This window comes from Chelonoidis abingdonii, chromosome 17, assembly GCF_003597395.2.
Source record: "Chelonoidis abingdonii isolate Lonesome George chromosome 17, CheloAbing_2.0, whole genome shotgun sequence".
NCBI classification, from domain to species: Eukaryota; Metazoa; Chordata; order Testudines; family Testudinidae; genus Chelonoidis; species Chelonoidis abingdonii.
The window spans coordinates 41,566,474-41,591,869 of record NC_133785.1 but is presented as its reverse complement, the minus strand read 5'-3'; the positions used below and the strand labels follow the sequence as shown (position 1 = coordinate 41,591,869).

The 25,396-nt window shown below is 46.0% G+C and overlaps 1 protein-coding gene across 4 annotated transcripts in view; it reads left to right on the top strand.

The window, feature by feature from the left end:
• The window catches only part of SETD5 (SET domain containing 5), a 176,894-nt gene that overhangs the window by 57,513 nt on the left and 93,985 nt on the right, over positions 1–25,396 (top strand). For all 4 annotated transcript variants that reach the window (XR_004376294.2, XM_032798916.2, XM_032798915.2 and 1 more), the window contains exons 2-7: positions 4,053–4,227; positions 16,328–16,433; positions 17,995–18,206; positions 18,527–18,585; positions 19,064–19,251; positions 20,521–20,559. Coding sequence is in view for 3 of the 4 variants with exons in the window: in XM_032798916.2 (XP_032654807.1) it covers positions 4,157–4,227; positions 16,328–16,433; positions 17,995–18,206; positions 18,527–18,585; positions 19,064–19,251; positions 20,521–20,559 (675 nt within the window). In the remaining variant the exon portion in view is untranslated. The remainder of the gene's footprint in view (positions 1–4,052; positions 4,228–16,327; positions 16,434–17,994; positions 18,207–18,526; positions 18,586–19,063; positions 19,252–20,520; positions 20,560–25,396) is intronic.

The following is a 25,396-nucleotide window of genomic DNA, read 5'->3' as shown; positions in this document are numbered from 1 at the left end:
CAGAAGTGGTGGAACACAATTGTACAGCATCTCTAGTGCATCCAGTAGCAGTTCTGGTCTCAGAACTCAGCCAGAGAAGATGCTGATAGTTACCACCTTTCTCACTCATACAGTATTCAATATGCGTGCTCAATCTGTCTCCCCTACAGGCATATACATATTGAACAGGAAGGGTGAGATAGTTGGGAGTGGGCAGGGAGGTGTCATAGTAATATTCCTCAATTTGAACCTTAGAGTTCAAATATAAGGTACTAGCATGAAGTCCTCTAAGCTTAATCTCCAGCTTAGATCTGATAGGCTGCCACCAGGTCAGGAATTGATAGGGCCTGACCCCCCTTTCCTCTCTCTGGTGTCCCCAACCCTCCCCTGGGGGGACCTCCAGATAACCTGTTTCTCTGCTTCCCAAGAGATAAGCGTTCTTTTCCCTCAGGACAATTGAGATGCAAAATACCAACAGCTTGGCTTTGCCTTTCCCCGTTCCTGCCTTCCCGTGAGGGAGACAGATACCTGATACAGAGGTTTCAATTTCTCTGCCTTACTAGAAAAAGAACTTCCACAAGTTTTGAAAAAGAAAGCTTTATATAGAAAAAGAGAAAATACAGAATAATAACTTGCATAAAAATTAATACAGGCTCCTACTTAAGAAAATATGAACAACCCAGTCTGATTTAAAAAATAGCCAATTTAAATAGACCAGCAATCACACACAGTAAGTACAAAGCAAAGCATATCATAGCCGATTTTACTTTGTTTCCGTTTTGTACTCACTGCCTTTTAGTAGAATGAGAAGAAGATTGGAATTAGCAAGATAGCTTGTCCCTCACAGCCGAGGAAGCAACAAAGACCCAGCAATCCACATCTGTAAATACAACACAAAGCTCCTCATAGCCGAATTACTTTGTTTCCCTTTGTACTCACAGACTTTTAGTAGAATATTTGAGATAAGATGGAGTTAGAAGAAAACTTGTTTACTCATAGCCGAGGAAACAACAAAGACCCCGAGTATACAAATTCCCGCCCCTGACTTTTAAACAATCCAGTTCTCTGATTGGTCCTCTGGTCAGGTGTTTGGTTCTCTTTTCCAGGTAAAAGAAACTTAACCCTTACCTTACCTTTCTACTTATGACAGGAGGTTGTCAGAGAAGTAGTCTGAAAACTCCTGTGAGAGAAACTCCAGTATGTTAGTCTGAAGTCTTCCTAGATTTACCAGACTACCATGGCTCTGAGCACTGGTTTGGGCTTCACTGATTCAGTGGTGGAATAAAATTACAATTTAAACTCTGTTGTGTCATAGGATACTAAATAGTCTATTTTCTGTAGTCAATGTGATGTGGAGTAAGATTTCTGCACAGGGCCTTGTGAGCAGGAAAGAGAGCACATGTCCCTGTCTAAGGGAAATATTAGTGTGTGGCTGGAGCTCTTATGGATGGATAGAAGAGACGGGTTGTGTACAAGGAAGGGTGGATTGGATAGGAACTAACAGAGTAGAGAAGAAGGATCGTACAGCCCACTTCCTTTGTTCAGATGTGTGTAGTTTTCCAGATTTGTGTAGTCCTGCCTGTTGTGTCTTGGTTTACCAGTCCTCTTTCCCTCAGATCTATACAGGATACTGGCACAGAGGTTTTGGGGACTTTACATTCATAGGTCAATATAAAGGTGATTGAAACAGAATAACTCTGCCAAACTGTTTATCTTTGTTTTTCTTTGTTCATGGTTATCTCAGCTGATGTTTTTTTGGTAATAGGAGTTTACTGCTATGGCAATAAAATGGTTTGGGCATTTGAACAGTTCTGGTAAAAGGCTAGCAAGATAACTGATAACTTACAAAAGGTCCTGGAAATACTGAGCCCAGCAGCCACTCTGGAAATCTCCACCCCTGCTGATTTACAATCAACTAAGAGGTTAGAATATGCTCTCCTGGTGTGACTGAGTCTCAGGCTGCTGATAGCCAGCTATTGATCAGAGTAGGGGCAAGAAATCAGTGTAGAGATCTGAGGATGTATTTCAAAGATAAACAGTGATCTTCTGCCTCTTCCAAAAGATGCAATCGCACCCTCCTGTTGTGGAACTTGCTTCTAGCCAGCATTCACAGCAACTTATGACTCTGATGGGGGTGAAGAAGGGATGTAGGAGAGAGATTATCTGCAGACTTTGGGGTTGAACCTTCCTGGTCAGAGAAGGAGACACCCAGTTTTATTGTCTTATCAATTTCAGAGGTGTTATCTTTCATCTGGTTCCTTTTGCCCCCTCTTCTCCAGAAGTCTAGCAGAAGAAACTGTGTAAAAGGAGATACTGTAAACAAAGTTCCAGGTCTTCTGTTGCTTGTTCTTCCTGAACAACCAGGTAGATTTGGATTTGATGGGTTGCCTGTGTGCTTCCCCCCCCGCCCCTTTCCCCACTCCATTCTGAGACCATTTGGACCATTTCCTTGTGGTATGGCATGAAATTACCAGAGATCACTATGTGTTGGCGATAAGTCAATTCTCTTCCATGTAGTACTCCTACTGTCTATCCCACTGCAGGCATCCCTCTCACAAGATATTGCTCAGAGCGAAGGTGGATTCTTTATTAAAGGAGAGAGCAATAGAAGAGACAATGCAGTGCAGAGGGAAAGTCTTTGTACTGCAAGAGAGATGGCCTTCATATCAGACCAGCTCATGGAAAGTAATTGCACTTTTGCATGTGAGACAATCACTCCGCTAAGTGCCTAACTAGTTAGTGGGATACCTAAAACACCCAGGCGGTAAGTAGGTCTCTACCGAGAAAACTTTCTAATTTGGACTGGCAATCTCCAAGCCATAAAGGAATCCCTGAATTCGATACAAGTCAAGGCTTTCCTTCCAGAAAAGAGGATTCCTCAATGACCGCATATCCATCAAGTCTTTCCTGCCCTCCTCTTTGGCTTCAGTTCTATCTGTGTGTGCATCTGTGAAATGCAGCAGAGTTGTGTAAAACTTTTTTGGGGTTGCATAAAATAAAAGTTAAACAGGAGGTGGTGGTCCCATCTGGTTCTCTGTAACACTTTAGATTCATTTCGTTTAGATCCTTCTGCCAGCTTCATAGATGGTTCTGTTACCATTTTAGGATATCACAAACACCTTCCTCCTACAGTAACTTTTATATTCTTGAGTTTGTTTTCTAAGCAGGGATTTACCGTGTGTTTCTACCTAGTTCAGTATTCTCCCGCTCAGAAGTCTTTGACATTTTCATCAATTCCATATGCTTTCTTCTCAGAAATTTTGGGCGGCAGTGAATATAGAGGTTAAGCTTGGGTTTTCTCTTCACAGCACTGGGAGTTCTCTTCACTCCACACTCAGCAGAGTCGTAGGCCGCAACTGCTCTCTCAGGGTGAAGTGATCGTGATTCCACCTTTTTCTGAAATGAACTAGTAAGGCTGTAGTGTTCCTTATTGGATTAACCTATCAGAAAAGAATCTAATATCTGACATAGCTTGGCTGTTAGGAGAGGTGCAAGATGGGATTCAGGAAGCTTGGGGCCTTCTGTATCAATGAGCTCTATCCCAAGTAATCATTACACAATTCAGGGGATGGGCTCTCATGTAAAGAGTAGCCTTGATTGTGATCGAGACATAATCTGTCCATAGGTTGGACGCAATGGCAGTGTATGTGACACGAATGTAAATACGGATTTCTGGCTACTTATTGCCCTGCCACTCGGAATGGGATTTGTTTGTATTTTGAGGAGTGGGTGGGACTAGTTTCATGAAGGGCTATGGGGATAGATAACAGCTGTTAGTAATTGGATGCAAAAGGAGTAAACAGTTTGTCTGTTAATCAGCACTGAGTTTAGTTTGGGGAAAGTAGCAAATTGGCTCCTTTCAGGTTGAGGCTGGGTTGTAAAGAAGGGCTTTGGAGCTGCAGGTGATAGTTTAGCAACAAGCACAGGTGGTTGTGCATGCCTCCTGCTGGAAAGTTGCTTTCTCTCTCTCTCCCCTTCTGCTGGAAGTTCCCATGGGGGAGTGAGTATAGGGAAAACCCTGTGCATATAACAAAGGTTAACAAAAATGTAACATACTGTTTTTTCCCTGCTAGGTTTCCCCATGTCCGTGACGTGTTGGCCGAGGCTTTGCGGCTCCTCCCCACCCTTGGAGCAGCCAGTCGCTACCTTTTGGACTCCGTGATCCCTGACGGACGTCATGAGCATTGCAATCCCTCTGGGAGTCACCACACCAGATACATCCTACTCAGATATGGCTGCAGGATCCGAGTAAGTGGTATTTCCTCTGAATGTGTGTGAGTGAATGCAGAGCTGAGCTCCTTTTCAGACTCCAGCATGGTTGACAAACTCTGAATGGAGGGAACAGATGAACTTGAGACAGCAGATAGAGGAAGGAGGAGTTCCAGAGGTATTGGATTCCTCCTTCCCAAGGCCAGTACAAAAGATATATGCTGCTCCCTTTACTAAAACTAATAGTAAAACAGTGTGTTTTCAGTGGAAGTGCTTGGGAAATCTCAGCTCAGGTTAACAAGGGCTGTTGCACATCTGCTACCCTTTGAAAGAGTGGTGAAGTAATTAATGAGCTTGCACTGTCCAGAAGAGTCTGGAGCAGTGTAAGACAGTATATTTCTGGAGTGGGAGGCTGGGGACTGTGATGTTTGGCTGGTTCCTCTCTGTATAATTCATGACTGGCTGAGAGAGTATTCATGCAATTTAGTTGGATGTGGAGCTTTACATGCTAATGACTGAGTGATCACAGCCCCGAGAGGGGTTTGTTGTTTGTCACTGGCATAGCGTTGTGTGAGACAGCCCAGGCTGGAGAGTTAAGGGGGCACAGCAGTCCCATAGTTCCAGGTTGTACCCTGGGGATCCTGTCTCATTGTCTTAACATGCTAAGTGTCCTTAAAAGCTAGGTTTTGTCTCATCATATGCTGATGTAAATTTCACAGGCTGGGTCTCTCTTCAGCCTGGGACCACTCCCCCTTAGTTCAGTTCTTTGAGAGATGCTGATATCATGAGCAAAGAGATGGGAGGAGAGGTGAAGTGGAGGCCACGAGGTCTGTCTCTCTGTCTTTTATATCACCCTCCCCTCTTTGAGGATTACTCCCATCTGGGATGCAGGCAATAATAGTAGTCTGTTGTGGATGTGAGGGTTGAGCCATCTCTGTGATGAAATGTAAATTTCTTGGTTATACTTCCTTGTTGCTGAAGAATGGCTGTTTAAGCTGGTGACTGCTCTTTAACACCTAGCTGGGGTGCTAGTATGTCTTTGTCTCTGAAAAGCTGCTTTGGACCTGACTTTCTAAATCTGGAACATGTGACAACAAAATTATGCAGTAGAAACATATAACTTTACGAGCAATGTCGATGCACATATTTTACCAGGACAATAATGTTCAACAGATTGAGTTTTCAAATGATGCCTCGCAAGGCATTCTTTGTACGAAACTTATCATAGTCTTGTAAAAGTAGTGATCGTGATGGTATAGATCGTCACACCGGTATGCTTCCAGCTTCTATTCCCCTGCATCTCTCAGTGAAGTCCTGGCTGCATCTGCTCTCTCCGAGAGATGGGCCACTTGTGTTTCGTTTTGTTTTTTTTCTTTGCGTTTTTCTATTCTCTAAGGATATCATCAGCACAGGATTCTCACACCTAGGTTTTATGCTTCCCAACATCAGACAGACCACCCCAAGCTCTGTTAGGACTTTGGGTTAGGATGTGAACTGTCCCTTGGAATACTGATTGTGCTCAACCAAGAAGCTCCTCACAGGAGATGCTGCTCCTGCTCTTAATCTCTCAGGCCTAGTCTTCACTACAAAGTTAGGTCAATGTAAGTTACCTTGCATGGGCCTGTTTATGCCTTTATGCTCAAATTTGTCTCTGACTGACGTAAGTGACCCATTACAGTGACACAGTAAAATCACCTTCCTGAACTATGTAAAACTATGGTCATCTACTTTGGTCAACGCCGTGTGAGTGTAGACACAGTATGACCCATGTCAACACTAACAGTCCTCCAGCCAATGTCCCACAGTATCCCAGGCCACACAACAGTGACCACTCTACTCACAATTTTAAACTCCGTTACCTAGGGATGATAGAAACTGGAAGCCCCCCACCTTTAGATACCTTATGTGTTTTTTGAAATGCCCTTTTCTGGTTGCCCATCTTGGCAAGCATACCTAGCAGCTCACCTTTGTCTGTGTCCGGCTCATACAGAGAGGTACTAGATGCTGCCTGGGACAGGCAAGAAGTGTTGCATCTCCGGGGCCTGTAGAGAGACGAGGCTGTGCAAGCTATGAGGAAGTGGGTTTTTTCCCCTTATGATGTATGTGGCACCTTAAAGACTAACAGATTTATTTGATCCTGGAGGACTTTGGGTTAGGATATGAACAGATTTATTTGGGCATAAGCTTTCGTGGGTAAAAAACCTCACTTCTTCAGATGCATGACTCCATCTGAAGATACAGACTGTTGTTTTTGTGGATACAGACTAACACAGCTACCCCCCTGATACTTGACACCTGTGAGCCTTAATGTTTTGCATGAATACCGTATGTACCTCAGTTTCCCCTGTGTATTACACCAGTGCCTACGTGGTTGGGATAAGGGGGTGTCTCTTTTGCTGAGACCCCCGGGGGCAGGTGAGATTGCTTCGTCTGCCTGCAAGTGGACAATGGCCAAACCCCTTTGTAACCTGAGAACCAAGAGGGAGATGTGACCAAATGACACTTTGCCAGGAAACAAGACACAGACTGGAGGAGGACAGTGGGCATGTTGGAGGCCAGGCAGCTGGAAGGGGAAGGGTCAGGATCCCAAGACTCTGGGGTTTCCCTCTCCCCAAGGTGGACTTTACTGAATGGTCCTACTTTCTGTGCTGACGAGATCTGTTCTAAGCTATGTTCCTGTTGACTAATAAACCTTCTGTTTTACAACGCTGGCTGAGACTCATTTCTGACTGTGACGTTGGGGTATAGGCCCTTTGGGGGTGTGCGAGGCTTCTGCAGGCATTCTATTCCGATGAATTCACTGTGGGGAGCTCACGGTGTGAACAGGAGCACTGAATGCTCCGAGATTGGATCCAGGAAGTTCCAAAGCCCAGGAGATTTCTTGCCTGGACATCATGTTATGAGGGGAGTTAAGCTGCACCAGAGTCTTGGCTAAGCTGCTCCCAGAGCAGTTCCAGATTACCCAGACTGTGAGACCCGTTAGGGTCCCAAGCAAGTGGACTCCCAGGAGGGGGCCCACGGCGAGAAGCAGGCATAGAATCATAGGGTTGGAAGGGACCTCAGGAGATCATCTAGTCCAACCCCCTACTATTTTTTTTGCCCTCGATCCCTAAATGGCCCCCTCAAGGATTGAACTCACAACTCTGGGTTTAGCAGGCCAATGCTCAAACCACTGAGCTATGCCTCCCCCTATGCTGGAGGTTCAGAGAGCTGCGGTTCCAGGAGGCACTGGAGTCCAGGGCTTAACCCCCAATAGAGCATGGACCCCCCGAGAAGGGCTGTCACAATGAAGGGGGGTTCCTCCTGGAGGACCGTAAGGAGCCGAGAGAGCCTAGGGCCTGTGAGTCCATGACAAAGCACAACTATGGAACAGCTGTAGAAATGGCAGATTGCACTGGGGATGCAAGCAAAGGGGTGTAACAGGGATCAGTAGCAGTGCCATGTGAAAGCGAAGGAACTTTACCAGGGATACCACAAGGCAAGGGAGGGCAACTCCTGCTTCTGGTATCCTTTTCTCTTTGTGGCCCTCCCTTCCCAGTCCAGTGGTTTTTAGTGTGGTTATTTTTCATTGGTTCTTTCATTAACACCCAATATAAGAGTAAACAGTGTAACACTGTTGCAAAGAAAAAAAGGACATCATTTTGGGCTATATTAGCAGAAGTATTGTAAACAAGATATGAGAAATAATTCCTCCACTCTACTCAGCACTGATAAGACTTCAGCTGGAGTATTGTATCCAGTTCTGGTCACCACACTTCAGGAAAGATGTAGACGAATTGGAGAAAGCCCAGAGGAGAGCAACAAAAATGATTAAAGGTCTAGAAAACATGATTTATGAAGTTAGATTGAAAAAATTGGGTTGGTTTAGTCTGGAGAAGAGAAAGTGGGGGAGGGGGGCGGATGTGATAAGACTTCAAGTATTGTTCTCCTTTGTCACTGAGGACAGGACAAGAAATAATGAGCTTAAATTGTAGCAAGGGGATTTAGGTCAGACATGAGGAAAAACTTCCCATCAGGGTGGTTAAGCACAGGAAGAAATTACCTAGGGAAGCTGTAGAATCTCCATCACGAGATTTTTTTTAAGAACAGTTTAGACCAGTGGTCCCCAACCTTTTTCGTCTGGCGGCGCCGTATGGTGAGCCACAGAGGACTGTGGTGGTGGACGAGCCTCCGCCGAAATACCGCCACAAGTAGCAATGTCAATAGGTGTTGCCGACGCAATACCGCCGACAAGCAGCATCATCCAGAGGCGTCACCGCCAAAATGCCGCTGACGCCTCTGGATGACGCAGCTTGTCGGCGGCATTTCGGTGGATGCTCATCTGCCAGCCTGTACGTGAGCGCGCTTAGACGCCCCATGGGCACTGTGTTGGGGACCCCGGGTTAGATAAACATCTGAGATGGTCTAGCGTTCTCAAACTGGGACGAGCACGGAATGTATACTTGGAAGGCGTGAGAAGGCAGAATGGAGAGCAGCGGCTGCTGGCTGGGTATCCACCTCTGAAGACAGCACCGCCGCCACCAGCAGTGCAGAAATAAGGGTTGTATAGTATGGTTTTGCCACCCTTAGTTCTGTGCTGCTGCTGGCGGTGATGCTGCGTCAGAGCTGGGCGGCCAGAGAGCTATATACTATATATTTAAATAGCTCTGTTTGAATCAATGCCTTATTGTTTTAAATATTTAGTGAGAGTTGTACGTTGATTTTTTTTTTATCAGTATATATACTTGTGTGTGGGGATAAACTACTACAAACATGAAGAAGAGAGGCGTGATAAAATAGGTTTGAGAACCACTGGTCTAGATAATACTTAGTCCTGTCTTAGTGCAAGGGACTGGACTAGCTGACCTACTGAGTTCCTTCGAGTCCTACACTGTTCTGATTCTGTGATGTGAAGGATCATTGACCTCCAGAGACCTCAGAAGGTCTTTAGGCCTGAGTCCAGGACTACTGCTTTATTTCTAGCTTCATAACCATCAGCACCTCCTACCTCATGCCTTATTTCACTTTGAAGTCTTGACTCTCAGTAACTTTAAACTGCAGCAGGAGAATGTTGGTAACAGGCTAAGCCATTCAGCATGTTTTCTGCCTGGAGATTGAGTAGGACATGTAGGGGAGTCGGATCTACCTGCAGATGTCACTCAAAGCATTCAGAATCCCTCCAACCCTTCTACAGGGCACAGTCTTCCTTCCCCAGCTGCAAGACTTCCATATGTCCAGCATAAATCTAGCCTGATGTGATTTTGAAAGAAAAATCCTCAAAATGTAAACCTAAGTTGGTTTCAACTGCTGTGTGCGAGGACTCTGGTGGTGCCACCTTCCTCAGTACAGTCCTAGCAGAATAGGTTTGCGTCTGAAGCATCCTGCACCAATCTCTCAAAGGTAAGGACCTCCCCACATGCAGGGTCCCTGAAACCCTGCAAATCTTGGCACGTGAAGCTGGTGGTAGCTAGGCATTGGTTCTGAATAATAAGCATCATCTGGCTGCACTGTCATTGATGAAGCTCCCAGTGCCAGGCATGGTGTTGTAAGAGTCTTCAGCATCAACTTATCCTTCATGTTCAGGGTAGAGGTGGAAACCTTGAGTGGCAGTGTATGTTGAAGGGCCTGGCCAAGTTAGCCTTGTTTATCTCTGAAGCTGCCTTGGAGGCTGCAGTTGCTATTTCACCCTTAATTCAGTTTAGCTTTATTCATAAACCAAACTGAGAGCTTGGCTACACTTGTGAGGTAGAGTGCATTAAAGAAGCCCCGGGCACCCTAACTCACAACGCGTCCACACTGGCAAGGCACGTAAAGTGCCTGGACTCCGCAGCTGGAATGCTCCTGGTAATCCACCTCGACAAGAGGCATAACATTTGCTGCGCCCCCGTTGGAGTGCTGCAGCGCCAGTGTGGACGCCCTGGTCTGTTAATACGCTCTGATCAGCCTCCAGAAGTGTCCCGCAATGCCTGTTCTACCCACTCTGGTCATCACTTTGAACTCTACTGCCCAGCCCTCAGGTGACCAACCATCAGACCTGCCCTTTAAATTCTCTGGGAATTTTGAAAATCCCATTCCTGTTTGCTCAGCCAGGCGTGGAGTGCTCTCAGCGAATCTTTCCAGGTGACCATGCCTCCACACACCAGGCAATCTCCAGTATGGAGCAATGGCGAGGCGCTGGACCTCATCAGTGTATGGGGGGAGAAAGCTGTCCAGTCCCAGTTGCGCTCCAGCCATAGGAATTATGATACCTTTGGGCAGATATTAAGGGACATGATGGAAAGGGGTCATGACTGGGATGCACAACAGTGCAGGGTTAAAGTGAAGGGGCTGCAGAATGCCTACCACAAAGCCCATGAGGCAAACTGCCGCTCTGGTGCTGCCCCTGCGACCTGCCGTTTCTACAGAAACCTCACCTCCACTCCAAGGACCACCATGGACACTTCAGAGCCCAGTTCAACAAGGCAGGAGGAGGAGGTAAGTGGGACCAAGGGTGCTGAGGAGGCGGAAGACACCGCAGCATTCCTAGATGCATGCAGCCAGGAGCTATTCTCAAGCCAGGAGAAAGGTAGCCGGTCATAGCGGCTGGTGCTTGGGGAAGGACAAACACTAGAGGAGGTGCCTGGTAAGCGGCTTTTATTTTGGGAGGGAAGTTGTTTGGTGTGGGCTCTTGGGCTGAGGAGGGTTAGGGCCCCATGCATGCCTAGATGTGGAATAGGGCGTTAATGTGCTCTCTCACATCGCAGTAATCTGCCTCACTGATCTCTTCAAAGGTCTCATGCAGAAGCTGGGCAGTGCACTTGCACAGGTTCCTTGGGAGAGCCACTGTGGTCCTTGTCCCAGTTAGGCTAACATGTCCTCGTCACTGTGCTGTGAGGGGTGGGGGGACCATTGCTGCACACAGGCAAGCTGCATATGGGCCAGGGTGGAAGCAGCATTGTAGTAGAAGACCCTCCCTTGCTTCCCAGGTCACCCTTAGTTGCAAGGTATCTTCCAGGACGAACTCCTGTGGAAAATGTGAGGACAGTATTCAGTATAGGGGACCCCTGCAGCTGTTAGCTCTCCCCAAGGCACAGAACCCCAGAGAATAGTATGGCCCTGAAACATTCAGTCCCCCTTGCCCCTGTGCTTGCTTACCATTTTGGGGCTCCTGTGGGTTATGTGCACTCAATTTGGGAAGGGCAAATTCTGCTATTGTGTAGACTATGCTTGCCTTTAAATACGGGCAAATCATTGCTTTGTCTGGTGTGAACAGTGCTGTCTCCAAGTGTTGCATTTTGCCTTTACAGATGCAACTTTGAGATGTCAGCCGTCCGTGTTATCATCAGCTGAAAGACTCAAAAGAATTAGGAAGAGGCCATGCTGCATGAAGTAATGCAGCAGTCCCTTGATGAAAATCAAAAAGCACAGGAGTGGTGGGAGAGTGAAAGGAGGGTCCGCCAGCAGAAAGCAGATCGCTGGCACCAAAGCACAGAGCAGCTGCTAAGCATTATAGAGTGCCAAGCAGACTCCATACAGGCACCCGTAGCCATGCAGGCGGAGCACTATCCTGCCCCTCTAGCCTTTGTTCCAAAACTCTTTCCCTTGTGCCCCCATGTCACCTCCAATCTACTTTTCCCCACTCTGGGTTCCTATCACCACCAGCTGCCTCCAACACCTGTAGCGTCACCACCCAGCCCTGCAAACTATGACTGTTACCCACTGCACTCAACCCCCATCATCATGCATTTTAGCCAGCCTGAAGTGAAGCACACATTGCCCAGCACTCCAGACAGGAAGGCAAAGTAAGATAATGGGAGGGAAGGATAGCTCAGTGGTTTGAGCATTGGCCTGCTAAACCCAGGGTTGTGAGTTCAATCCTTGAGGAGGCCACTTAGGGATCTGGGGCAAAAATCAGTACTTGATCCTGCTAGTGAAGGCAGGGGGCTGGACTCAATGACCTTTCAAGGTCCCTTCCAGTTCTATGAGATAGGTATATCTCCATATATTATTATTATTATAACAGGACATACGCAAATCTGTGATTGAACCATTCCCCGCCCCAATCCCTTGCCCTTTCTGTTTCCCAAGCAGTTGTGTTTCTTTTCAATAAATGGATTTTTTGGCTTTGAAAACATTCTTTATTATTGCATTAAGTAAAAGATAGCCCAGGAAAGCAACAGGCACTGCAAGTCAGCGTAGCAAACACAGATTCCTACTAATGTTGGAACCACCACTCTTCAGTCCCATGCAGGGCACCAAACGTTACTCGTGGCTTTCAGCCTCAAAATGTTCCCTCGAGGCATCCCTAATCCTTGCAGTCTCGTGCTGAGCCCCTCTAATAGCCCTGCTCTCTGGCTGTTCAAATTCAGCCTCCAGGTGTTGAACCTCCGAGTTCCATGCCTGAGTGAATCTTTCACCCTTCCCTTCACAAATGTTATGGAGGGTACAGCACGCAGATATAACCGCGGGGATTTTTTCATCGACCAGGTCCAGCTTCCCATACAGACAGCACCAGCGGCCCTTTAAACGGCCAAAAGCACACTCCACACTCATTCTGCACCGACTCAGCCTGTTGAACTGCTCCTTGCTGCTGTAAAGGCTCCCTGTGTAGAGTTTCATGAGCCATGGTATTAAAGGGTAAGCAGGGTCTCCGAGGATCACAATGGCCATTTCAACTTCCCCTATGGTGATCTTCTGGTCTGGGAACAAAGTTCCAGCTTGCAGCTTCCTGAAAAGGCCAGTGTTTTGAAAGATGCGTGCATCATTCACCTTTCCGGGCCAGCCTGCGTTAATGTCAATGAAGTGCCCATGGTGATCCACAAGCGCCTGGAGAATCATAGAGAAATATCCTTTTCAATTAATGTACTCAGAGGCTGAGCGGGCTGGTGCCAGAATTGGAATATGCATCCCATTTATTGCCCCTTCGTAGTTAGGGAAACCCATTTGTGCAAAGCCAGCCACAATGCCATGCACGTTACCCGGAGTCACGGTTCTTTTTAGCAGGATACGATTAATGGCCCTGCAAACTTGTATCAACATGATTCCAACTGTCAACTTCCCCACTCCAAATTGGTTAGTGACCAATCGGTAGCTGTCTGGAGTTGCCAGTTTCCAGATTGCAATAGCCACCTGCTTCTCCATCAGCAGGGCAGCTCTCAATCTCGTGTCCTTGCGCTGCAGGGTGAGGGTGATCTCAGCACACAGTCCAATGAAAGTGGCTTTTCTCATCCGAAAGTTCTGCAGCCATTGCTTGTCATACCAGACTTGCATGATGATGTGATCCTACCACTCAGTGCTTGTTTCCCGAACCCAAAAGCGGTGTTCCACGGTGGTGAGCATGTCCATGAATGTCACAAGCAATCTTGTGTCATGTGTGTTACGCGAGTCGACATCGTCGGGCTCCTCACTGTCAGTTTGTAGCTTAAGGAGTAACTCAACTGCCAAATGCGATGTGCTGGCGAGACTCATCAGCGTATTTCTCAGCACTTTGAGCTCTATTCCTGCAGATTGAAAGGGAAGACAGAGCGCACAGTACAAAACACGTTGAAAGATGGCGCCAAGTGAATGGAAGCACAGGGATTGCTGGGATGCAAAGCGATGCAGCACGGGGCATTGGGACAGGACCCAAAATGCCCCACATCCTCTGCCCCCTTCCCACAAGCTAGAGCGCCAGAATGGGAAGAGGTACTCTGTGGAATAGCTGCCCATAATGCACCTCTCCAAATGCCACTGCAAGTGCTGCAAATGTGACCCCACCAGTGTGCTTGCAGCTATCAGTGTGAACACACTGCAGTGCTTTCCCTACTGCGCTTTCCGAGGGCTGGTTTAACTCACAGCACTCTACATCTGCAGGTGTAGCTATGCCCTGAATTAATGCTTAATGCAGTTTAACTAATCCACTTTAAATTCACACCTTTAGTTAATGCATATTGATTTTCCTAAATGTCCCTGTATAGACGAACCCTTAGGTCTGGCCTGCGCTACAGAGTTAGATCAACTCAAGGCAGCTTATGTCAACCTAACTATGTAAGTGTCTACACTAAAATTTTGCTCCCGTCGATGTAACTGCCTTGCTACACTGACTGAATAACTCCACCTTCACAAGCAGTGTAGAGTCAGTGTTAATGTAGCTAGGTCAATGCAGTGCCAGTGAAGACACTGCATTGCTTACATCGAGTGTTACTGGCTTTCAGAAGCCATCCCACAATGCCCCACACTTGACAGTACAGTCAGTACAAGCGCTCCTGGTGAGGACATGCACCATTGACACAAGGAATGTAGTGTGGACGCACAAAAGTGATTTAATTACTGTGGTGATGTAATTGAAGTCAACATAATTTTGTAGTTGAGACATGCCCTTAGTGTTAGTGTTTAGTGTGCAGGCTTCTCCTGTATTTTCACACTGGCAACACAAGACCCTGGAGTGAGAATCCTGCTTTTCTGTCTGCTTTGCCCCTTCTCCCATGCTGTAATCTTGGAAGGGGAGACTGAGGCCAAGTCTACATTATAAACTTACATTGTTATAACTACGTCACTTAGAGCTGAGAAAAAACCACACCCCTGAGCAATGCAGATATACGGACCTACCTCCCGATGTAGACAGCGCTATGTTGATTGCAGCTCTTGGAAGTGGAGTACCAACACTGATGGGAAATGGCCTCCGGCTGGCGAAGTAGCATCTTTACAGAAGTGTCACAGCACCGCAGCTGCACTACTGCAGCATTTTAAATGTAGACCTGCCCTGGAACTACAGATGTGATTCAGTTATTTCCTGTGTCATTTCAAATGCAACCCATAATTGTACATGTGCAGTAATATGTCCTTCCATCTCCTGTTTTGGAATGCCTCTCAATTGAGAAGATATTTCCTTTCTGGTATTCTGTCATTGCCCTCCTTATCTACTGCTTCCCTGTGCTGAATTGCAGCTATCCTTCCTCTGCTCAGGACTCCTGCAGTCCTTCACCAATAGCACACTTTATACTTGATTTTGACCTGATATTTTTCGCCACCGTGTGGTAAAAATATCCATTGTCATTTTAAGTTAGCAACAAAATTCCCATTCAACACATGTTGACATGTAGGAAGCATAAAGTCAACCTGCTTTGCCTATGGCCCTTTTCTGTCCAAGCCATGAGTTTTATTGACCCTTCTTTGCAACGTGGAATTACTTTAACCATCCCAAACTGTGCAAGATGTTTTTAGGACAATGGTAGCTTCCATACAAATTATATCCCAAAACACAGTGAAGTTAAGTGACATTAAGGCTTTATTTACACTAGCACTTTTGTCGACAAAACTTTTGTCAGTCAGGGGTGCAAAAAACCCAACCCCCCTCGACTGACATAGTTTCACTGACAAAAGCGCCGCTGTGGACAGCGCTATGTCAGCAGGTGGACGTCTCCTGCCGACATAGCTACCACTACTCATTGGGAGTGGTTTAGTTATACCAGTGAGAGATCTCTCTCCTGTCAGCATACAGCGGCGTCCCAGGAGACCTTACAGCAGTGCAGCTGCAGCAGTACGCTGTCTCTCTGCAAGCACCATAGTGTAGACATAGCCTTAGTAGCTGAGGGGAAGAACAACAGGCATAAAGGCAGGAGAGGTGTTTTCATCTGCAATTTGGGGATGCTCTTTTTGGATTTAAAGGAGGAGAAGGTGGTGGTGTGTCAGTGTGGTGAGACTGAGACTAAATCAGCACTGGCCAGGCAGAGGGCGTGGAGTGGGGGACAAGAAGGGTGTGATAAGGATCATAGGCCCAGATAGAACAAGTCCATGGAGGGTTTTAAAATCAAGGTAGGAGATATTGAACTGTATCTGGAGGTGAATGGGAAGATAGTGGAGGAATATGAGTGTGTGCACATAATGTGTCTGGCTGTGTCAGCATGTTTCTTACTCCTCTGCTGCTTCAGCATGAGGAGATGAGTTAGTTATCCCTTATGTAGCATGACCCCTGCTTACCTGCCTGTTCTGTCAATCTCAGGTTTATCCTACACCTCCATCCTCCATGTATGGGCCACATTGTGAAATGGATAATGTACCTCAGTTTCCCTGAGATCTCTTAACAGTGTGTTTACAGTTGTGCCGAGTGGGAAAGAGGAGAATGCTGAGATATTGGCAAGTGCCTGACAAGGGGGAATTTGGTTCTACACTGATGAGTCTGTCTTCTGGCAATTTTCTGCAGCCCAGAGTCCGTGGAAGCTAGTCCAGCTGTCGATGAGAAGAATGTGTACTCCAGTCATGGCTATGAGGCCACCCAGAGGCACAGCTATCGAGGGCTGCCTTATGCAGTGAGTAGTCACTCCTTAATCTGCAGAGGATTACACTATACCAGCCCCTTACTTTACACTCTGTTCCCTTGCTCCTTCTGTAGCCCTTCCCCTACATAACACTGAACTGCTGTTTTGTTCAAACTTTGTAAGCTGCGTACTAGGTAGTCTACTGTGTACCCCCATCTGAGAGAGACAGAGATGATGCGTGGGTGTGGGCATGCGGGGGTCAGGTGCTCCCCTCCACCCCGATTTCTGCCTTCCCTTTAGCAACAGCTTCTAGAGGTTTACTAACTGTTGGGCAAGCCTCACTTCAGCGGGCCACCCAGTCTGTCTTGATTGGGCGAGGCGCAACCAAAAATTGTACCTCCAAAGGGAGGCTCAGCTCAATTGGCCCGATAAGGAATGGAGTCGGCGTTCCCTCCCTGAGCCACACTGTGCAGGGCTGGTGTTGCTGCTTGCCCCCTAGAATCTTCCTCCTTGCCCCCCTAGTACTAAACCTCTGTACTAACTAAAATGGGTTGTCTTCCATTACAGGATTTTTCTCGCATACCTCCTGATGAGAGCTTGTGTACCCGTAGGGGTACGTGTGCCACAGTTTGAAAACTGCTGGTTTAGCTTATTTTGGGGCAACAGCAGTGTGAATGAGTCCTGCCATACTTGCTGCATTTGTGTGTTTGTTACTCTCAAGGCCCCATGTTCTCTTCAGTAAGCTTGATGTTGATTCAGTGGCAAGATCCCCTGGTTCCTGCAATGCTCTGTGAGGCAAATAGGAAAATCTGCAACAGCTTCCTTTAAATTTTAAAGTGAAGGATTTTGTTGAACAAAGTATATGAATGTGTAACATCTTCCACAACATCCTCGCTGGTGGTGTCTGATACCAACTGCAATTTATTTTACACTGTCTTCACACTTCGTTTTCAGCATGCTGCAGATTTTCATACTGAAAACACACACCTGTCAGAACTTGGAAAGGTTGGAGACGACATCTGCAGAGGGAAAGCATGGAAAGTGGTTTGAGATTTTGGGATAAGCACATTAGCTGGATGTTTTTTCAAAACGATTAGCAGTGCAGCAGTCAATATTGACATCTGAATTGTTCTCAGAGGTTTGAGAAAAACAGTGACAAATATACAAAATTGAGACAAATAGTGCAGTTCACGCCCCTCAGAGCTATTGCTTCAAGCTGTTTGCAGACTACTGTTTTCCATTCAAATTGTTCGTTTATTTCCTGAGAGGCTGTTGAGTTAGAGCTGAGTTTTAGGCTAAGCCTACACTATAAATTACTTTGGTATAATTTATGTTGCTTAGGGGTGTGAATAATGCACACCCCGGAGTGACAAGTTACACCAGCCTAGGCAGCAGTGTGGACAGCACTATGTTGGCAGGAGAGCTTCTCCCATCAACATAGCTACCGCCTCTGTGGAGGCAGGAGTTATTAAGCCAATGGGAGAGCTCTCTCCTGTTGACGTAAAGTGCTTTCACCAGAAGTGCTGCAGCAGCACAGCTGCAGTGTAAACATACCCTAAGACTTTGAACTCCCTATGTTCAAAATAATACTGATGGAGATGTTTATTTTCAGGATCATAATTATGGTGCTCCTCCTCCTCCAACCCCTCCAGCATCTCCCCCAGTTCAGACTATCATCCCTCGTGCTGAGCTGAATGGCTTACACTCACCTGACGAGGAGAACTCTGGGGACAGTGAGAGCTCCTCAGAGGGAGAGTCCATTCCCAGCTGGTGTCACTGCACTCTCTCCCAAGATGGCTTCCTCATCAAGTGTGACAAATGCAGGTAACTTCTGATGCATCGCAGAACAGGGCGGCTTCTCCTGCTTTCACTTCTAATGCCAGACTATCACATTTGAGTTGGAGATGGACTTCCTGATGCTGGTTGAAATGTTCTCTCGAGTGCTTTGCCAAGTATCTGCCCTCCCCCTTTGCTCTGTCAACCTGACAAGTGTTGGTGGCACTAGGAGTGGAGATGAGAATGATAAATTGATGCTCTTACCACCCTAGGCCCCTTAAGGGGCATGCAGCTTGTGACATCTGGTTGACTTTCAAGTTGACTGACCCTTACAAAACTGGCTTCAATTGTCCATTCTCCTTTTGCAGGGGAATGAGCAGAGGGAAAGTGATTAGACTCCGCCACCGGAAGCAGGACAATGTGTCAGGTAAGGCTGCGATTATGCTGAGATTAATGGTGACACTGTTGTCTCCTCCAGCAGGGCCAGAAGGTTCTTTGTTACTGTCTCTCAGAGCTCTAATCACCTATAGCTGTGATAAACATACTAATGTGTCTTTTCCTCTTCACCGTTGGGACTTGAGGGATGTGGCAAGTTCTCTGGGGGGCGGGGCCCCTNGCTGTGATAAACATACTAATGTGTCTTTTCCTCTTCACCGTTGGGACTTGAGGGATGTGGCAAGTTCTCTGGGGGGCGGGGGGGGGGGGCAGAGAGACCAAATATGCAGTAATGTCATCTCATGCAGCGTCAGAAGGTTGGGACAGTGGTGTAGGGGAGGTTGAGCTTGCGGGGCTCTCAGGTTGGGGAGCAATGTCTAACTAGCAAATCATCATGAAGGGGGACCAAGGGGCATGCAGATCTCTCCATGATAGACATAAAGTTGCTAACATAGTACTCCTCCCTGCAGGTGGAGACAGTAGTGCAACCGAGAGTTGGGATGAGGAGCTCTCCCCTTCCACAGTGTTGTACACAGCTACGCAGCACACCCCCACAAGTATCACTCTCACTGTTAATCGGGTCCGCAGAAACAAACCTAAGAAGAGGAAGAGGAGTATGGAGAAAGCTCGCACTGCTCCAAAGGCCAAGAAAATCAAGGTATTTAAGCATGGCAGAAACAGCCCAGACCAAATGCGAGACACAGTATTGGTGAGTGCAGGCCGATCCCTGCTGTGGTCAGCATGTCCAAATGTGGGTCATCCTTTGGTTACTCTGCGTAAGCAATGCCTGTATGGGCAGGAAGCTCTCATGTTCCACCACTGCCTCATCTTTATGAGCTGTTTGGCCATCGCAGCCTGGAGCTTACAGATTGATCTGTCTTCCCTTTTGTTTCCCTACACTGCCCATTGGCATTCAAAGGCTTTAGGTTTGGTTTTGAATTGCATCTGCATTCCCCCTGCTGGTTCATCAGAGTTCAGAAAAACCTCTTCAGGGGTCCACATCTGCCTGTGGCAGAGGGTTCACTGTTATGATGGGACTGAAATATTAAGAAGACTCTGTTCTTTCTCAGAGGTGTGTCTGTGTGTCTGGGATGCAGTTACTGGTAGTGGTAGGCAGAACTGTCCTGCATGGGATGAGCTGATTCTTGGGAAGGAGATCTCCATGTGTGCTTTTCGTTGTCTAACAGCTCTCTTTCTGTAATACCCACAACTTGTGGCACTTCTGGGTGGCTTTCTTTGAGGTGGTATAAGTCTGATGAAAGGGTTTGGGGATTTTGAATAGCTTTGGATTGTTCTTCATCATGCCTGTGTGTGTTGTGAAGCAGACAATACGTGTTATTTGTGTCTTCTTCACCAGCAGCTTGATTAGTGTAATTTGCTACTTACTTGGGCTTTCCTTGAATTTGATCTGCAGCCACAGACATAACAGAATACAGCTTACTCATTAGGGTTAAGGAGTTGATAGCACCAACCCTCTGTGATCTGCAGTGGTTGTTGATAAAACCAACTGGTTCAATTCGTAGTATTACTGAATAATAAAGCTCAATGAGAGATGGTCCTCAACCCTCCTTCTTACCAAGGCAGATGAGATTAGTCAGCTTGCTCTTTCTCGTGGTCCCAAGGTTTTGTCTTAGTCGGGGGGGGGGGTGGGTTGAACTTTCTCAGTTCAGAATGTCTGCTGGAGTCCTTCTGTGGGGCTTTTCTGTTCAGGTCCAGCACCTCCTGTTTAAATCTTCCTGTGGCTTCAGCCATCTTTTGTGAAATGCTGTGATCTCTGGGCCATTGGGCTGCGAGTAAGTTACATGTTTAATATTATCTAATTTAAATGTGATCCTTGGACTCCATCGAGTGAGGGGAGAGTGCTTTATAGAAATCTAAAGAAAGGGTATAAATACTGATGGGCAACATTCTCTTGTTTTGGGCACAGGCCTTTCGAGAAGGTTCACGGAAATCTCTGCGGATGAAGGTGAGTGGAACCGAGCTGCCTGCATAATTGTGTCACTTCTCTCAGTAGTTTTTTTTCCTGATTTGTCTGTCTGGGGCTCTCTGATTCTAACACTAGCTTCTGGATAAGCCCTGACCTAATGTACTTGTAAGTTGTCTATCACTTTGGTATCTAATACCATATAACTTTAAATAATATTGGGGTCCATAACAGAAATGGTGTTATTCCTCTCTATGCCCCATGAACTGGGATCGATGAATGTAAGTATTCAGGCTTTCTGGATTGGTAATGGTTGTTTCACAGGTACCATTTCTGGGGAAAGGGTTACATTTGGACCAAAGAACTGTCCTAGAAATGTGACATTTATCTACCAGATCAGACCAAGGTCTGTCTGTGATGTACCAGGATACAATCTAGACTAATGAGCAGCTGTGTCACCCCTGCTCTGCAGCTTTGGGACCCTTATAATGCCTTGCTGAAGGAGTTCCCACTTGGGTTGTTCACAAACAGCCTTTGAGCATGCAAGCCACACCCTGAGTGTCTGTGTGCAACTTCAGCCTGTCAGCCATGCTGGGGTTACTCTCTGGCTCTCACCAGCCTTGATTAGACTGCAGGGTGATCCCAACACACTCCTAGTCTTAGATTCAATCATAGACTATCAGGGGTAGGAGGGACCTCAGGAGGTGTCTAGTCCAACCCCCTGCTCAAAGCAGGACCAATCCCCAACTAAATCATCCCAGCCAGGGCTTTGTCAAGACTGACTTTAAAAACCTCTGAGAAAGGAGATTCTGCCACCTCCCTAGGGAATCCATTCCAGTGCTCCACCACCCTCCTAGTGAAAAAGTTTTTTCCTAATATCCAACCTAAACCTCCTCCACTGCAACTTGAGACCATCACTTCTTGTTCTGTCATCTGCTACCACTGAGAGCATTCTAGATCCATCCTCTTTGGAACCCCCTTTCAGGTAGTTGAAAGCAGCTCTCAAATCTCCCCCTCATTCTTCTCTTCTGCAGACTAAACAATCCCAGTTCCCTCAGCCTCTCCTCATAAGTCATGTGCTCCAGCCCCCTTAATCATTTTTGTTGCCCTACTGGACTCTTTCCAATTTTTCCATATCCTCCTTATAGTGTGGGACCCAAAACTGGACACAGTACTCCAGATGAGGCCTCACCAATGCCGAATAGAGGGGAATGATCACGTCCCTCTATCTGCTGGCAGTGCCCCTTCTTATACAGCCCAAAATGCTGTTAGCCTTCTTGGCAACAAGGGCACCCTGTTGACTCATATCCAGATTCTCTCTCCTCCCCTCCCCCACCCCCCGAAATGTATGTCCTGTACTGTCCAGCCCTCTCCTGGACCATACAAGTTATACTAAGTCCATTATCTCCTTATAGAAATAATATGAGCACAGCTTGCCACCCCAAATGGAATTTCCAGAACACTTCAGTATAAACATACTGAAGTAGATAAAACAATAAAACAAGTTTATTAACTATAACGAGATTTTAAATGAGTACAAGTAATGAGGCATAAAAGTCAGAAAGGGTTATAAGAAAATAAAGTTAAAATGCTACTGGTACCTAACTTAATAAACTGTAACAGAGTCGAGCAAAGTTTCTCATCATATGCTTTCAGCAATCTCGCTGACCAAACTTCTTAGGTCAGGACCCCTTCTCCTGTTGTCATTTCAGGTGCAATGAATACAATGAGCACTGAGGGAGAAAGGTGGGTGCCTTGGCATGTTTGTCCTTCTCTTTTACAGTTTCAGTCCGTTCTTGAAAAAGATTTCCAGTTGGGTACCAGGAGACAAAAAGTCTAGGGGGAAGGATGTTCCCTGCATTAACCCAGCCCGTAACATTGTGGACTCATAGAGTCCCATATCAGTGGTGAAAGCTGATTTTTTCTGTGAATCCTTTTTGAAAGGAATCTGTCAATAACTGCCAGTTAAATCAAAAGAGCTGAGATATTTAGCTTTGCTTAAAATGTCCAGCATATCATCAGTTCTACACATGGGATACACATCTAGCTCTGAGACAGCATTGCATTTTCTACAGTCAGCACAAAACCTTATAGTGTTGTCTTTCTGAGAGACCCAGATTGCAGGCGAAACCCAAGAGCTGTCAGAATCTTTAATTACTCCTAGGTCCAGCTTGCTTTGTTTTTCTGTTCCTGCACCTTGACAGTGGGCCCTGGTCCTTCTGTAATGATTTTTTTATCGGTTAGGAAGTATCTTCCTTGGCTTGTTAGAAAATCCCTGTTTGTGTTCTTGCAGCACAGACAACACCTCTCGTTGACTGTTTCCAGCCATTGCACTTGAAACTCACTTAAAATTTGGTATACCAGTGCTTAAAGCGTAAACCTCATTTAAAATAACAAGCTGTGCATAAACTCTGCTTGCTGAGCCACTTCGACGTACATGGGTAGAGTCCAGGCTGGAGGATACAGCAGCAAAGCATTGTAAAAAGCACCCCAGGATAGAGGGCAGGGGTGACACAGCTATTCATTAGTCTGGATTGTACCTGGTGTGTCTCACCATCCTAGTTCAGTATCTTGGCTCTGATAGTCGCCAGTACCAGATGGTTCAGAGGAAGTTGCACAAAATCCTGTATTGGACAGTTATGTATGTATGTATGATAGGATAACGAGCCTTGTGGATAAGGGAGAAGCAGTGGATGTGGTATACCTAGACTTTAGTAAAGCATTTAATACGGTCTCGCATGATATTCTTATTGATAAACTAGGCAAATACAATTTAGATGGGGCTACTATAAGGTGGGTGCATAACTGGCTGGATAACCATACTCAGAGAGTGGTTATTAATGGCTCCCAATCCTGCTGGAAAGGTATAACAAGTGCGTTCCATAGGTCTGTTTTGGGAACTGGCTCGTTTCAATATCTTCATCAACCACTTAGATGTTGGCAAGAAAATACGCTTATTAAAGTTCGGACGATACCAAACTGAGAGGATTGCACTGTTTGGAAGGACAGGGTCAAAATTCAAAATATCTGGACCAAATGGAAATGGTCTGAAGTAAACCTGATAAGTTTAAATAAAGCAAATGCAAAGTGCTGCCACTTAGGAAGGTAACAATTCATTCAACACGTACAGAATGGGAAGAGGTCTGTTGAGGAAGGAGTATGGCAGAAAGAGATCTAGGGTCATAGTGACCACAAGCTAAATATGAAGTCAACAGTGTTGAATACTGTTGCAAAAAACGCCCAACGTGATTCGGATGCATTAACAGATGTGTGTAAACAAGAACACGAGAAGTCATTCTTCCACTGCTAAATAGTGCTGGTTAGGCCTACAGCGGAGTATTGTGTCATCTGGCACGCATATCAGAAGAAAGATGTGCGAAAATGGAGAGTGTCCAGAGAAGAGCAACAAGAATGATCAACGCATGTTCTCAAACCTTTAAAAGAAGGCTGACAAAATGGTGTTTAGTTTGGAAACAGAAACTAGAAACGAGGGACAGATAGAGTTTTCGGTATCCTAAAAGGGTGCATCAGGAGGAGGAGAAACTGTTCAACTTAGCCTCTTAAATGAGTAGAACAAAAGCAAGGGCTAAAACGCAGCAAGGAGAATCAGGTTGGACATTAGGAAAAAGTTCCTAACTGTCAGGGTAGTTAAACACTGGAATAAATTGCCTAGGGAGGTTGTGGAATGTCCATCTCTGGAGATATTTAAGGGTAGGTTAGATAAATGTCTATCAGGGATGGTCTAGACAGTATTTGGTCCTGCCATGAGGGCAGGGGACTGGACTCGAAGACCTCTCGAGGTCCCTTCCAGTCCTAGAGTCTATGAATCTATGAACTCATGTTTCTGAATATTGTTATCCTTTGTTTATCTGATCTAACATAATTGTGAATTTTCTTATTATGCTCTGAGATCATTCTGTGGTGCCTGTCACTAAGTTATCAATGCCAAAAACGTTTCAGTCCTTTATGAATCCTTCTAAGTTCTTGGCCTCAGTATCTTGTGTCAGAGAGTTCCATGGGTTAATTATGTAATAGAAAAATAATTTCCCTGTTAAATTTATTGCCTTCCAATTTTATTGTTTGGCTCCCTTGCTGTAGTCTTGTAAGAGAGGGTAAACAGGAACACCTAATTATATTCTCTCTCATTCACTTTTAATAATGCCTTTATCATGGCCTCATTCATTTCCTGTCAAAACTACAATCCCAGCCTTCTCAATATCATCTCATGCAGAGGTCTTTTCATGCTTCTAGCTGCTTTTCATTGCCCAGTTCTGCACCCACTCTATTTGTGCTCAGGATTAGAGCCCTCCACTGTGTTGGGTGCTACACAAACATGTAAAACACGGTCTGGTTTAAGAGAAAATGCAGCAAATCAGTGTGAAAACAGTGGAAGGGAAGGTAGGGCAAGCTAACAGTGCTAATATTGTATACTTACATATTTATTTTACAATTATTTATTAATTACATCATCGTCGCACCTAGAGCCCTAGTCATGGACCAGAACTCCATGGTGCTAGGTTCTGTACGAACAAAGAACAAAAAGACAGTTCCTGCCCCAAGGAGCTTACAATCCAAGTGTGAAACAAGAAACAGATGTAAACAGACATGTGAGATTACAGGGAAACTATGAGAACAGTGCTAGTGGTAGGCAGTGGTCTTAGCACACCAGCAACCTGACTGTTGTCAAGTTCTTTGTAGGCATCACAACAAAGGAGCATTTGAAGGAGGATAATGAGGTAGCTTTGCAGATGTTTATGGTGAGTGCCTCGCAAAGGCAGGGGTTAGCCTGGGAGAAAGCATGAAGGTGCATGTTTATGAAAACTTTACAACTAGGTGATGAAGGCTGGAATCATGGGTCAATTGGAGGGAGGAGTTGGCA